Source organism: Syzygium oleosum, unplaced genomic scaffold (genome assembly GCF_021117445.2).
Source record: "Syzygium oleosum isolate NSW1041296 unplaced genomic scaffold, Sole_v2.1 Sole_v2.21, whole genome shotgun sequence".
Classification (NCBI taxonomy): Eukaryota; Viridiplantae; Streptophyta; class Magnoliopsida; order Myrtales; family Myrtaceae; genus Syzygium; species Syzygium oleosum.
This window is the reverse complement of record NW_026607505.1, coordinates 5,333,604-5,345,740: the sequence shown is the minus strand read 5'-3', so window position 1 is coordinate 5,345,740 and position 12,137 is coordinate 5,333,604. Positions and strand designations below refer to the sequence as shown.

The 12,137-nt window shown below is 39.1% G+C and overlaps 3 protein-coding genes across 4 annotated transcripts; 1 reads left to right on the top strand and 2 right to left on the bottom strand.

Annotated features, from left to right (window-relative positions):
- Positions 1-2,110: 2,110 nt before the first annotated feature.
- Positions 2,111-3,996, top strand: LOC115671164 (protein NEGATIVE GRAVITROPIC RESPONSE OF ROOTS-like). The gene is made up of 5 exons (XM_056321063.1): positions 2,111-2,177; positions 2,268-2,851; positions 3,048-3,213; positions 3,327-3,387; positions 3,678-3,996. Exons 1-4 carry the CDS (start codon positions 2,111-2,113, stop codon positions 3,344-3,346), a joined length of 837 nt encoding a protein of 278 aa, XP_056177038.1. The 3' UTR covers positions 3,347-3,387; positions 3,678-3,996.
- A 352-nt stretch (positions 3,997-4,348) lies between these two features.
- On the bottom strand, positions 4,349-7,297 carry LOC115671162 (uncharacterized). 2 transcript variants are annotated; one of them, XM_056320960.1, is made up of 3 exons: positions 6,948-7,297; positions 5,969-6,090; positions 4,349-4,936 (listed from the first exon to the last, which is right to left on the bottom strand). In XM_056320960.1, the coding sequence occupies exons 1-3, from the start codon at positions 6,967-6,969 to the stop codon at positions 4,610-4,612; spliced, it is 471 nt and encodes a 156-aa protein (XP_056176935.1). In that variant the 5' UTR covers positions 6,970-7,297; the 3' UTR covers positions 4,349-4,609. The 2 variants fall into 2 exon arrangements, with proteins under 2 accessions (XP_056176935.1, XP_030448492.1); XM_030592632.2 differs by having other exon boundaries at positions 7,024-7,297.
- Positions 7,298-8,403: 1,106 nt separating this feature from the next.
- Positions 8,404-11,101, bottom strand: LOC115671163 (uncharacterized). The gene is made up of 3 exons (XM_056320959.1): positions 10,932-11,101; positions 9,855-9,976; positions 8,404-8,999 (listed from the first exon to the last, which is right to left on the bottom strand). The coding sequence occupies exons 1-3, from the start codon at positions 11,059-11,061 to the stop codon at positions 8,673-8,675; spliced, it is 579 nt and encodes a 192-aa protein (XP_056176934.1). The 5' UTR covers positions 11,062-11,101; the 3' UTR covers positions 8,404-8,672.
- Between the last annotated feature and the right edge of the window lie 1,036 nt (positions 11,102-12,137).

Below are 12,137 nucleotides of genomic sequence, written 5' to 3'. Positions count from 1 at the left end.
TCACGCTTTTGGAGAAAAGAGAGAGAGAGAGGGTTGTAACCCTTCACGATTTGGACTCATCTACTTCGTATTTCAATCTATGGTTGTTTTTCATGCATCATATGGTGGAGTTCGATTCAAGCAATTCACGGCGGGTATGTTTTTCAATTGGTCGTGGTTTATGAAAGGATTGATAGCTAGGGTTGAGGATTTGCCTTTCTCATATCAACGATTGTGGCTTATAATTAGAAGAGCTACCTTAAAAGAGGAACTCTTATAATGAGGTGAAACGGGACGGTAGACGATGGACAGCTAAAGAGTAGGAATTTAGTTGCAATGTAAGACAATCGAAAATTTATTATTGTATACGTTACATGAGATTGGTGCAGTGCAATCAATTAAGATAGAGCTGCCCGTTGGTTTTTTACCAGGAAAATTGTCCAAAAAATCATAAACATATTGTACGGCGACTAATTCAGTCTTAAACATTTACATTGTGCCAATTTAGTCATAAACATATTGTACAGAGACCAAATCAGTCTTAAACTTTCAATTGTGCCAATTTAATTCTAAACATTTTGACCATTTGCCAATTTAATCCCAAAACTTTTGACGATTTGCCAATTTAATCCTTTCAGTCAATTTTGGCTGGAAATTGTAAAATTGTCCACGTTAGTGCCGGCCATGCCACGTAGGTCAACCAGCATTGATTAAACCATCAAGTCAGCGATTTCTGGCCAAAATTGACTGGAAAAATTTAATTTGCACAATTGAAAAGTTTAGGATGGAATTGGTAGATTTATGACTTTTTGAATAATTTTCCCAGTTTTTACCTATGTTATATGATGGTTTTCCGGATATTATTTAGCTAAAATGGAAATAGGAAAGAATCCATAAATTGTTAGAGATGTTCCATAAAATTCAAGAGATTGGGTATCAAAATCTGTGAAGATTTTCAGAATAATATCCTATCCATTCCGAAATTGCTCATCTCAATACATCATGACATAGCCGTTTACGATATGTTTATTGTCGAGTCTATGATTGTTAGTTTTGTCTCAAGTTTGAGCCCGTATAATTAAATTGGCACAAATTTCAACTGTGAGAAGCCCAATTACGTTGAACTTAAAAAAAGATTATGGACTCTTGTAGATATCACAACCGACCTTGAATCATGAGCACACCGTTATATATATAATCATGTAGAGTTAAAGAATGGCTTGAAGATCATTCTTGGTGACAGGGTGTGGTCATCAATGTTTGACTTGTTAGCTTCAGTTAACCACGTAAGTCTTTGGTATTCTTATCATTTCTCGTTAATTTTTTTGGTAATTTCTTCTTCTCGCATTAAGTTTACATTTTAAGATCCATTAACTTCCACTTTATTTTACAACAATCACCACACTCTTCTGCTGTCAAATTAACATTTTTATAGTTTTAGCAATTGTGCCTTTGTAGTTCGACCCTAGACAAGATCAACCGGTTTGAATATATTTGATTTTAGGGCACTTGTGGTAGACACAAAGTGTGGTGCAATATATGAACTTCATTAATACAAGGAATGATATCAAGACTAAATAAATCAATAAATATACATCTAGAGAGAGAGAGAAGGGTGGGTGGGGGTGGGTGGGGGGAGTGGGGGTGTTGGAAAGCCTGTGTTTGGGAACTTGTTCCACTAGCAGCTATACCAGCTAGGCTTTGGAACTTCTCAAATCTTGCCTCTATTTAAGCTTAGAATTCTCAGCTTCCACTGCCTCATAAGATCTGTTCATCTTTTCTCTCTCTCTCCCTCTCTCTCTCTCTCTCTCTCTGCTATTGCTAGGCCAAATGAAGGTAATAATCGATAAACTTTTTGTTAAATTTTCTTGATTCTTGGTTTCATCTTTGTAATGTGATAGCAAGATTTGAGAAGGGTGCGTTTCGACTAAGGAGGATGTGTATATCTCTCGGTGTGATGTGATTTGCAGTTGTTCATTTGGGTGCAAAGAAAGCTCAGTGGGGGCAAAAAACCAGCGTCCAATGCCGTCTCACCCGACTGTTAAGTACCTCATTGCTTTTCCAATGAGTAATTAGCAATTTCGCACCTTATTCTTTTATATCTTTACCTAGTGCTAATCCAACTTCAAATATGAGTGCATCTCTACGTACTCTTTATTGGGAGCAGGACTACTTATCTACTTTGCATATGGCTATATGTACTTTACGTATGTGAAAAACATGCTAGTAACAAGATACGTGAACTTTAGACAAGATCTTATTCTAAGAAAATCTATATGAACGTCTAGATCTTCATTCCCCGCGAGAACCTTGCAAAGAGGAATTTAGCGACTGGCCAAACGGATTGCTCACGATCGGGACGTTCGGAAACAGCGATCTGAACAAAGATCAAGCGAGCCAAAATCAACAAGATCGCACTCCATCTTCATCCCAAGACCAATCACCACAAGACCTCACCATTGAAGAAGTGTGGAAACTTCAGCAAGAATTGAATTCATTCTTGAACGTGCAACCCCAACAGCGCAATCCCTCGTCCGAAGCAACAGGCAATAGCAGTAGCTCCGGCCTGCACCGATACGCCAGTAGCCCTTTGAGCTCGGAGATCATCACCGCCGTAAGAGAAATCGCCGAGCTAATTACTCATGAGCCAAACACAAGAGACGACAATTTCCAGGAGACAAACGGGGCGGTTGTTTCTCGCAGGTCAGGGAAAGAGAGTGTGGTTTTGGATGGCGCTAAGAGGCATGGGATTGGAAAGAGGTCATTGTCTTTGCTTATGAAGAAGGTGTTTGCTTGCAAAAGCGGGTTTGACTATGAGCTCTCGCCGGTTCGCAGCTTAAAAGACCCTCTCCCCGAGACTAGAACGGAGAAGGTACGTACGTTGAGCTTCTAATCTCCCACATACTTACGGTCACGCTTATAATGCGATGACATGCTGGCGTGAGATCAAGAGCCATTGTATCGCATTGTGAGAATCTGAGTCATGTGCATATATTAGTTATAGTGTTTCTTGTAGCTTTTGAAGTGATGCGGTCAATTATAACTTCCATTTGAATGTTAATGTTCAGATTTTGAAGGCAATACTTCACAAGAAAATATACCCCAGAAGCTCAAGCCAAGCATTATCTGCAAAGAGATGTTTGGAACCAAGGCCAATGCCCAAATCATCACCTGATCAAGAACAAGTTGACGAGGAGATGGCGAAAAGTAAATGGGACAGAACCGATTCCGAATGTAAGTTCCCGTGCAATGTCTACATTTTCATACAGTAAAATTTGTGATTGTAGATGTACAAAATAAGTACGAGGAGACGGCAATTCATTTCATTAACCTGTATCATCGTGCAGATATTGTTCTGGAGATATAACAACCGGAAATTTGGCAGGCACGATATCAATACAGTTCAAGGTGAGAAATGTGTATCTTTCAACGTGGGAGAGAAAAACAATCACGGGTTGTTATTTTAAGATAATAAGCATTAACATAAATTTAAGTTTTGCACGCCTAGAAATGGATTATTAGCACCTCACAGGAAAAACTTTATTTTCTCGTCAGTGCTCGTTATACATAATCCTAGCAAAAATTTCCCGGTTGGGAATTCCACTATAAATATATAGTGTAGAAATCATCACTGTAAATTTATGAATTCGTTTCACTCTGGTAGCGTTTGCTGATGCCTGAGGTACTGTGATTCACAGGGTTAAATTTTCTTACTTGTGCTTGTGGTAGTGAGGAGCAAGATGCCACTTCCTTCGGAGACTACAGAGAATAATGCCATGAAAGTTAAGGAAAGATGTGAAGATTTAGGCCATATCACAGGAATTCAAGAACTGTGCATGAATGTGAATGGCAGGATCAAACATTGGATCACTCCCTCATTCAAACGACATCATCACCATCACACAGTCTTGCCAAGTTTGAACTGCACATGGATTTCTTGAAGGAAGAAACCGACGAATTACAATAATCAAAGGTGGAGAAAAGAGCGAGTTAATGCCCTAATAGCATTCCTTAAAATCTTTTGTCACCGTCATAAACAGCCACAATAGTGAATTTCCAGCAGATTCAGCTGATTTTTGAACTAAAGCAGCAAAGTCTTCATGCTAAAACATGTGCTTCCTTTGCAACACAAGCATACATAAAGCAATATAAAAAAAATTTAAAGGGAAAAAGAGGATATGGTTGTCGTTATATCCAGAGTCAACCCAATTACAGAATCTGAAAATTTATGCAAGTCAATATTGGCCTGTGATGTGCTTTGGGAAGCATAATATGGATGGAATTTTCATGAGTTGATCTGTCTATGCTCATATCCTAGTCCTTTTTGTAAGCATGTTGAAGACCAAATCAGTCTAAATAAAACAAGACCTAAAACATAAATTTCTGCCTCTGTATATTCACAGGTGTCGAGAAGGCAGAAACATGAATTTATAGCATGAAAACTTCTCAGAACTTTGATTACATAACGTCAGTTCACTATATATGCTAGCCGAAGAGTTGATTAACCTTCCTAACACAAAGCTCACAGCCAATGCTGCACCTTTCATGATGCACTCTCACTAGGCAATAACAAGCAATGATGTTCCCACCTTACAGCTTTTCAAGTGCTAGATGCTGGAGCAGTCAACCGTTAGTCGGGCAAAGTGAGTAAGGAGATGAGAGGCTCGAGGTGTGGGAATTGCGAAACGAACTCGGCCCGTTTTGCCACCTCAGAATCCTCAAACTGAAAGGCAGGGGCACAAGTAACCCCCAGAAGAGAGTGGTGGTTCTCCGCGTCCCTTGGTTCGGCTTTGTGAACTTTCACAGCCCCATCTGTGGAAATGGTATAGTCATTTGTTGGAAATGAACAAAACCAAACATATGGAGGCACTGTGTACTGAGGTTGCTGGTCTTCCACCAGTAGATCAGATCCAACGTGGGTTAGCTTGAAATTTCCATCTTCGTATAGCTCGAATACCTGTAAAAACAGGGGAAGGAAAAAGGATGTCCTTCAAGAAAAGGATGAGCTAAAACGCCTCCAATAGTATGACCATCTTATTGGCCTGAGCACCGTCACCAGGACAGTACAATCCACACAAGCATAAGTACTACTTTGCCTCGTAAAGCATCATGGAAGCTCTGTGTGTGTGTGTATCTGAAAGTGTTCTCTGAGCAACAACAGAGACTTAGCACATGAATGAGGTATCATCCCTGCTATTCTCAAGAAGTGTGATACCAGTTATACTTAAAAAAGAACAAAAAAAAAGAAACCATGTGACGAACTTTAATTGGATATCTAACAAGTGGGCAACATTCAACCACCCAACAAAAGTAAGCTAAATCACCTTGGAAACCAGTTGTGTTTCATGTATTACTTTACTGAAATAGGTCTCATTTCATCATCCTTCGAAGAAAATGTAAAGCATCAACAAGTACAGCCCTCAGACCTTTTTTTGATATTTTGGAATTCAAACATGCTCATCCTTCGAAGAAAATGTAAACATCTTACCTTACCCAAAAAAAAAAAAAAACATGCTCATTATTATTTCACATCTCCAATATAAGTCTCCAATCCTACCACACACCTGCTCCAGATAAATACTGGAAGAAACTTCTGACAACTACTGAGCAGTTAATTAGGCGCCAAATCGAATTTACCATAGACTAAGCTTCTGCAAGAAATTTTAAACTCTAAGCACTAAGTAATTCTCAGTACCACTTGTGGGTGAGACTTGGTTGGACACAGCTCCACATGAACCGAGTCCAGCTGAGCCGTTGATCAATGGGCCTCATGTGTGGGCCACATGATTAACGGATGAGGTTACATATGGTCCTTGGAACATGGTCTACGCGAGTTTCTCCCTAAACTCCGGCAAAAGAATGCTCAAAGAGTCCACACATGTCTAACAATGAAGTTGTAAAATGAAAGGTTTATGTTTTATATCCATCTACAATTTAAGTGATAGGAAGATTGTAATTTCGTTGAACATAAACTGCACATGGATCCTACCGTCAGAGGCTCTCCAAGGTAGAAGTGAAAGGTTTCTGCACATGGTATCCGATGGAGGAGCGTCACACTCCCCGAAGGCAGCAAGAAGTAAATGGATGTGCTCACAGGACGATCGACTTTGTCTGCAGGAATTCATGAGTCACACATATAAAGATTGATCTGGATACATGGACAAACAACATATAACAGTAGATCGAACATTCACTTATCAGTCACTTATCCAATGACAATCTAAACAGACTCAGATGGTTTAAAGTTACAGATGCTCAGTTATTTTTCTTCTCAGCATACGTTTCTTTTCATTATCATTTATCTGAGGAAAGGGTAGGAGGAGCAACCCACATTTAGCAATCTTTTCACATTTCCGGGCCAATAGGAGCCCCCCAAATGGCGGGAAAGCAATGCCAATGGTTAGCCCGTTCCTAACGACTCTGCCATAGGTACTGCAGGAGCAACCTCGATGGAATTGAGCCTTATTCAGAAAGACCCATCATGTACAAGTTGAAGGCTAACCAGTGTCTGCAAAAGCAGATATAAAAATCTAACTCACAATTTAAGAACGCCGAGAAAGCACTTCAAAATTTCATTAGCACACCCATATCATAATAATAACTAACTCTGTAACCCCTTAGATGGACAATTACATTCCTGAACTTCGTTTGTGTTTTTTATTTCCTCTGAAGTATAGAAGTTTATGCTTTCTTCCCTCCTATATGGAGGGTCCTGACTCAGCCAAATTATAAACTTCAGCATCTAAATCTAATCTCTAAGCAGCCAAAAGCAGCCTCTCTTGTGATGAACCCCGTGAACGGATTGCGAGATAACAACGTTAAAGATTTTCCAAGAAAAACGAAACCCAAAACTTCGGGTCAACAGTAGCAGAAAATGGTAAAAAAATAACGCGGTCCGAGCAGAGTCGAAGAGTCGCCAAATCCATCACTGGAAACAGAAAAATTCAAGCCCAAAAGAGTCTCCATACCCCCACAAAACCGCAGTAACATGCCACTGAGACTCGAACAATTATAGAAGAAAAGTTAAGGTTTCAAGAAGTTTACATCGAGAGGGAAGGCGGGGTTTCGAGAGGACGATGGAGGAGTCTCTCAAGGTCTGCAAATAGTACCCGCCATCTGGGTGGCCTTGAAGACTCAATCTTGAAATGATCTGAGAGCAAGTCGGGGACCCCATCCCCGTATAACAACAGAAAGAATCAAGAATCTTATGAGTTGAAGGCTTTTCGGTTCTGCCTCGCCAATGGAAAAGAACTAGACTCGCTAAGGTCAGAGATGTAGAACGAACGTGATGGAGAGCGAGGAGGGAAAAAAAATCCACACCTACCGTCTACCGATAATACCCGGCCAAGGCAGGTGAAGCTTAAACTTTCCATCGGCCGCCCCGCCTGTGAAGGTATATACATCTGACTGACTGACTGACAAGACTCCATTTTTTATTTTTATGTACCGTGATCCGCACGCCTTGCTTTCTAACTGAAGAGAGAGCTTCTCTTCCCTATCTGGGGAATATCCCGAGTTTAACGTTTCAGAATTCAAATTAAACTTTTTAAGATCATGCTCAGATTTAATTTGCACAAACTCATTATAATTGATCAAACAAAATTTACATTAATCTAATTACTTTTAATATTTCTTCATATATTTTGTAAGGTTACTCCTGTCATTTTTTACTTTGATAATAAGAGGAATGACGAAAGAGCGCAAAGTTATATTATCGAGTTATGAGAAATATCTACTTATACGTATAAAGCAATGTTAATAGGAGAGGGTAACTAAGGTTCATAAGACATGCAAAACTTTAATCTCTCTCTAAATTTAATCTCGCTTGAGAAAAACAAAATTGAACTTTATTGGCAGATGGAAAAGATATTCATTATCCTCCATTGAAAATTAACATCGTCTTCCTCGATGAACATGAAATAATGAACTGTGAACTCCTAGTCCATAAATGTCGAATATAATCGAGTCGTAACATTGTCAATTGTTGCTACCTAAGTATGCATTTATATTTGAAAATTACAGTATAAATCCTTTTCTTTCTTTTTCTTCAATTGGTGCAATCTTCTCTTAAACTTTTAATAAAAAATAAGCCTGTCGTGGTTGTTGCTGGGGGCAATTTTCACTATTCAATATCATATTTTAAGATTTGACACTGAAAATCTATCCATCGTTTGTATTCCACGGAACTTTTTCTGAGGAACGCATGCGTAAAGATACTTTCGGATGGTTGTTTTGCTAGCACTTCGATTGAGTAATTGCCGAACCTTAGAACTCAAACAATTAAAACACGAGACTTTCTTAATCGAAGCAAGAAGCAATCTAGAACGCTTTCAGACCTTTCACATAAGAGTTTCCTAACAACACCTATCAATAAAACCGTCTCCTGCAAATACTGTCCATTTTTTATCAACTCCATCGCGTTGTGTGTAATAACACTTCCACATCTGGATGATAATGAAAGTTGAGCAGGATAAAAGAGCTTCTTCGACATCGTGCAGAAGCCACTAGTACTATTAGGGTAAAAACAGTTCACTATACATGCTAGCTGAAGAGTCGATCAACCTCCCCTAAAATCAAAGCTCACAGTCAATGCTGCACCTTTCATGATGCACTTTCATAAGGCAATAACAAGCAATGGCTTACCCACCTTACAGTTTTTCAAGTGCTAGATGCACTATGGAGCAGTCAAACGTTTAGTCGGGCAAGGTGAGTAAGGAGATGAGAGGCTCGAGGTGTGGGAATCGCGAAATGAATTCAGCCCGTTTTGCCACCTCGGCATCCTCGATCTGAAAGCCAGGGGCGCAGGTAGCCCCCAGAAGAGAGTAGTGGTTCTCTGTGTCCCTTGGTTCGGCTCTGTGAACTTTCATGGCCCCATCTGTGGAAATGGCGTAGTCATTTGTTGGAAATAAAGAAAACCAAACGTTTGGAGGCACTGTGTACTGCGGCTGCTGGTCTCCCCCCTGCAGATCAGATCCAACGCAGGTAAGCTTGAAATTTCCATCTTCGTACAGCTCAAATACCTGCAAAAACAGGGGAAGGAAAGAGGTATGTCCTTCAAGAAAAGAATGAGCTAAAACGCCTCCAATAGCATGACCATCCTATTAGCCCGAGTATCATCATCAGGACAACACGATCTACACAAGCAAAAGTACTGCTTTGCCACAACAACAGAGACTTAATTCATGAATCTGGTGTCATCCCTGCTATTCTCAAGCAGAGTAATGCAAGTGATACTTAAAAAGAACAAAAAAGGAAACCATGCAACAAAACTTTACTTCAAGCGCCCAACAAGGGTAAGCTAAATCACTTTTGAAACCCGTTGTATTTCATGTATTATTCTACTGAAATTAGGTCTCATTTCATCATCCTTGGAAGAAAATGTAAAGCGTCAACAAATACAGCCCTCGTAAAGTGCAAAAGAAGATATGCGACCTTTCTTGGATATTTTGGAATTCAAACATGCTCATTGTTATTTCACATCTCCAATATAAGTCTCCCATCCTACCGCACACTTGCTCCTGAAAAATACCAGAAGAAACTTCTGACAACTACCGAGGAGCTAATTAGGCGCCACATTGAATTTACCACAGATTAAGCTTCTACTAGAAATTGTAAACTCTACAAGCACAAAGTAATTCTCTGTAACACTCACAGGCGAGACTTGGTTGGACACAGTATTAACGGATGAGATTACACATGGTCCATGGAACATGGTCTAGGCAAGTTTCTCCCTAAACTCAGGCAACACAGTGCCCAAAGAGCCCACACATGTCTAAAAATGGAGTTGTAAAATGAAACGTTTATTTTATCCATCTACAATCTAAGCGATGGGAAGATTGTAATTTCGTTGAACGTAACCAGTGGAAGGATCCTACCGTCAGAGGCTCTCCGAGGTAAAAGTGTAAGGTTTCTGCACATGGTAGCCGATGGAGGTGCGTCACACTCCCTGAAGGCAGCAAGGAGTAAACAGATGTGCTCACAGGACGATCAACTTTGTCTGCAGGTATTCACGAGTCACTCAAATAAAAGATTGATCTGGATACATGCACAAACAACATATAACAAGTGATTGAAAATTCACTTATCAATAATTAATTCGATGACAATCTAAGCAGACTCAGATGACATAGAGTTACAGATGCTGAGTTATTTTGCTTCCCAGCATAAATCTCTTTTCATTATTTTCTATCTGAGAAAAGGGTAGGAGGAGCAACCCACATTGGGTGATCTTTCCACAATTCCGGGCCGGTAGGAGCCCCCAAATGGTGGGAAAGCAATGCCAATGGTTGGGCCTTTTCCTCACGACTCTGCCATCGGCATTGCAGGAGCAACGTCAATGGAATTGAGCCTTAGCCCTTCAGAAAGATCCATCATGTAGAAGTTGAAGGCTAACTAGTGCTTGCGGAAGCAGATATAAAATCTAACTCACAATTTGAGAATGCCAAGAAAGCACTTCAACATTTCATTAGCACACCTATATCTTAATAATAACTAACTCTGAAACCTTATAGATGGAGTAGTCCAGTTACATAACGCAAATGCACAATTACATTCATGAACTTTCTTTGTTTCTTTGATTTCCTCTGAACTATATAAGTTTATGCTTTCTTCCCTACTAAACTTCAGCATCTAAATCTAATCTCCAAGCAGCCTCTCTTGTGATGAACCCCATGAACGGATTGCGGGATAATAACATTAAAGATTTCCAAAAAAAAAAAAAACGAAACCCAAAACATCGAATCAACAGCAGCAGAAAATGGCCTAGAAATAACGCAGTCCGAGTAGAGTCAAAGAGGGTCGCCATCTCCATGGCTGGAAACAGAAAAATTCAAGCACAAAAGAGTCGCCATTCCCCACAAAACCGCAGTAAAAATGCCACTGAAACTTGAACAATTGGAGAGAAATAAGGGGGAGAAAAAGGAGAAGAAGAGTTAAGGTTTCAAGAAGTTTACATCGAGAGGGAAGGAGAGATTTCGAGAGGACGATGGAGGAGTCTCTCAAGGTCTGCGCATAGTAGCCGCCATCTGGGTTGCCTTGAAGATTCAATCTTGAAATGATCTGAGAGCAAGTCGGAGACCCCATCCCCGTATAACAACAGAAAGAAAGAACTTATGGGTTGAGGTTCTTCTCATCCTCTCTTTATAGTTTTATTGGATGATTATTTAAAGTAATAAAATTAATATAATATTAAATATAATCAATTAGTGATATGCACGATCAAAGAAAATAAATTTAGAATTCTAATATCGCTAACGCTCGCCATGTGTAACGAATGTCATGGAAAGAGGGAAAAAACTCGTGAGACATCTACTGAGCGAGCACAGTGCGTGCACTTGTAATTTGCGTGAGCTTATTGTAGTTGAATTTTACGCTAATCTAATTACTTTTTCTAATTCTTTCTTTATCTATTATGTAACCGGTCCACTTTTATTATTCGAAATATAAAAAAAAATCAGGTTGCTAAAGAAAAAAAAAACTCCAGCTTCGCTTAATCTTGAATTTTCTAAAGAGGGTACGTGCATTTGATCTTTTCTAATGTTACCTTTGTCATTTTTAACTTTGATAATCAGAGGAATGACGAAAGAGAGTAAAGTTGACTATTGAATTATGTAAAATGTATTGGAGAGGCTAATAGAGGTTAAGACATGCAAAAAATATGATCTCTCTAAATTTAATTATGCTTGAGAAAAACAAAATTGAACTTTACTGTTTGAGGAGAATTTTTTCTATCACGAAATATGAAAATCAAGGACTTCATATCATCCTCTTCTTTTTATTTTGGATGATTGAAATGATATTTACTATCCTACATTGAAAATTGACATCATCTTCCTTAATGAACATCAAAAATTAATTAGAGCTCCTTGTCAATTGGTGTTACCGAAGTATAAGTATTCATTTAAAATTTACTATATATATATATATATATTCCCTTTTTTTCCAATTGGTGCAATCTTGTCTTGAACTTTTATTTAAAATAAGTTTACCTGATTGTTGTTATGTGGGAAATTTACGCGCGTTGATATCATATTTTAAGATTGAGTGATTGCCAAACCTTAGAATACAAAATTCAACATCGTGCAGAAGCAACAACTACACGATAGTTTCTTTGAGTTATATTTTCTATAAGGCAAAAGGCACTACCAACAAGCTCCTGC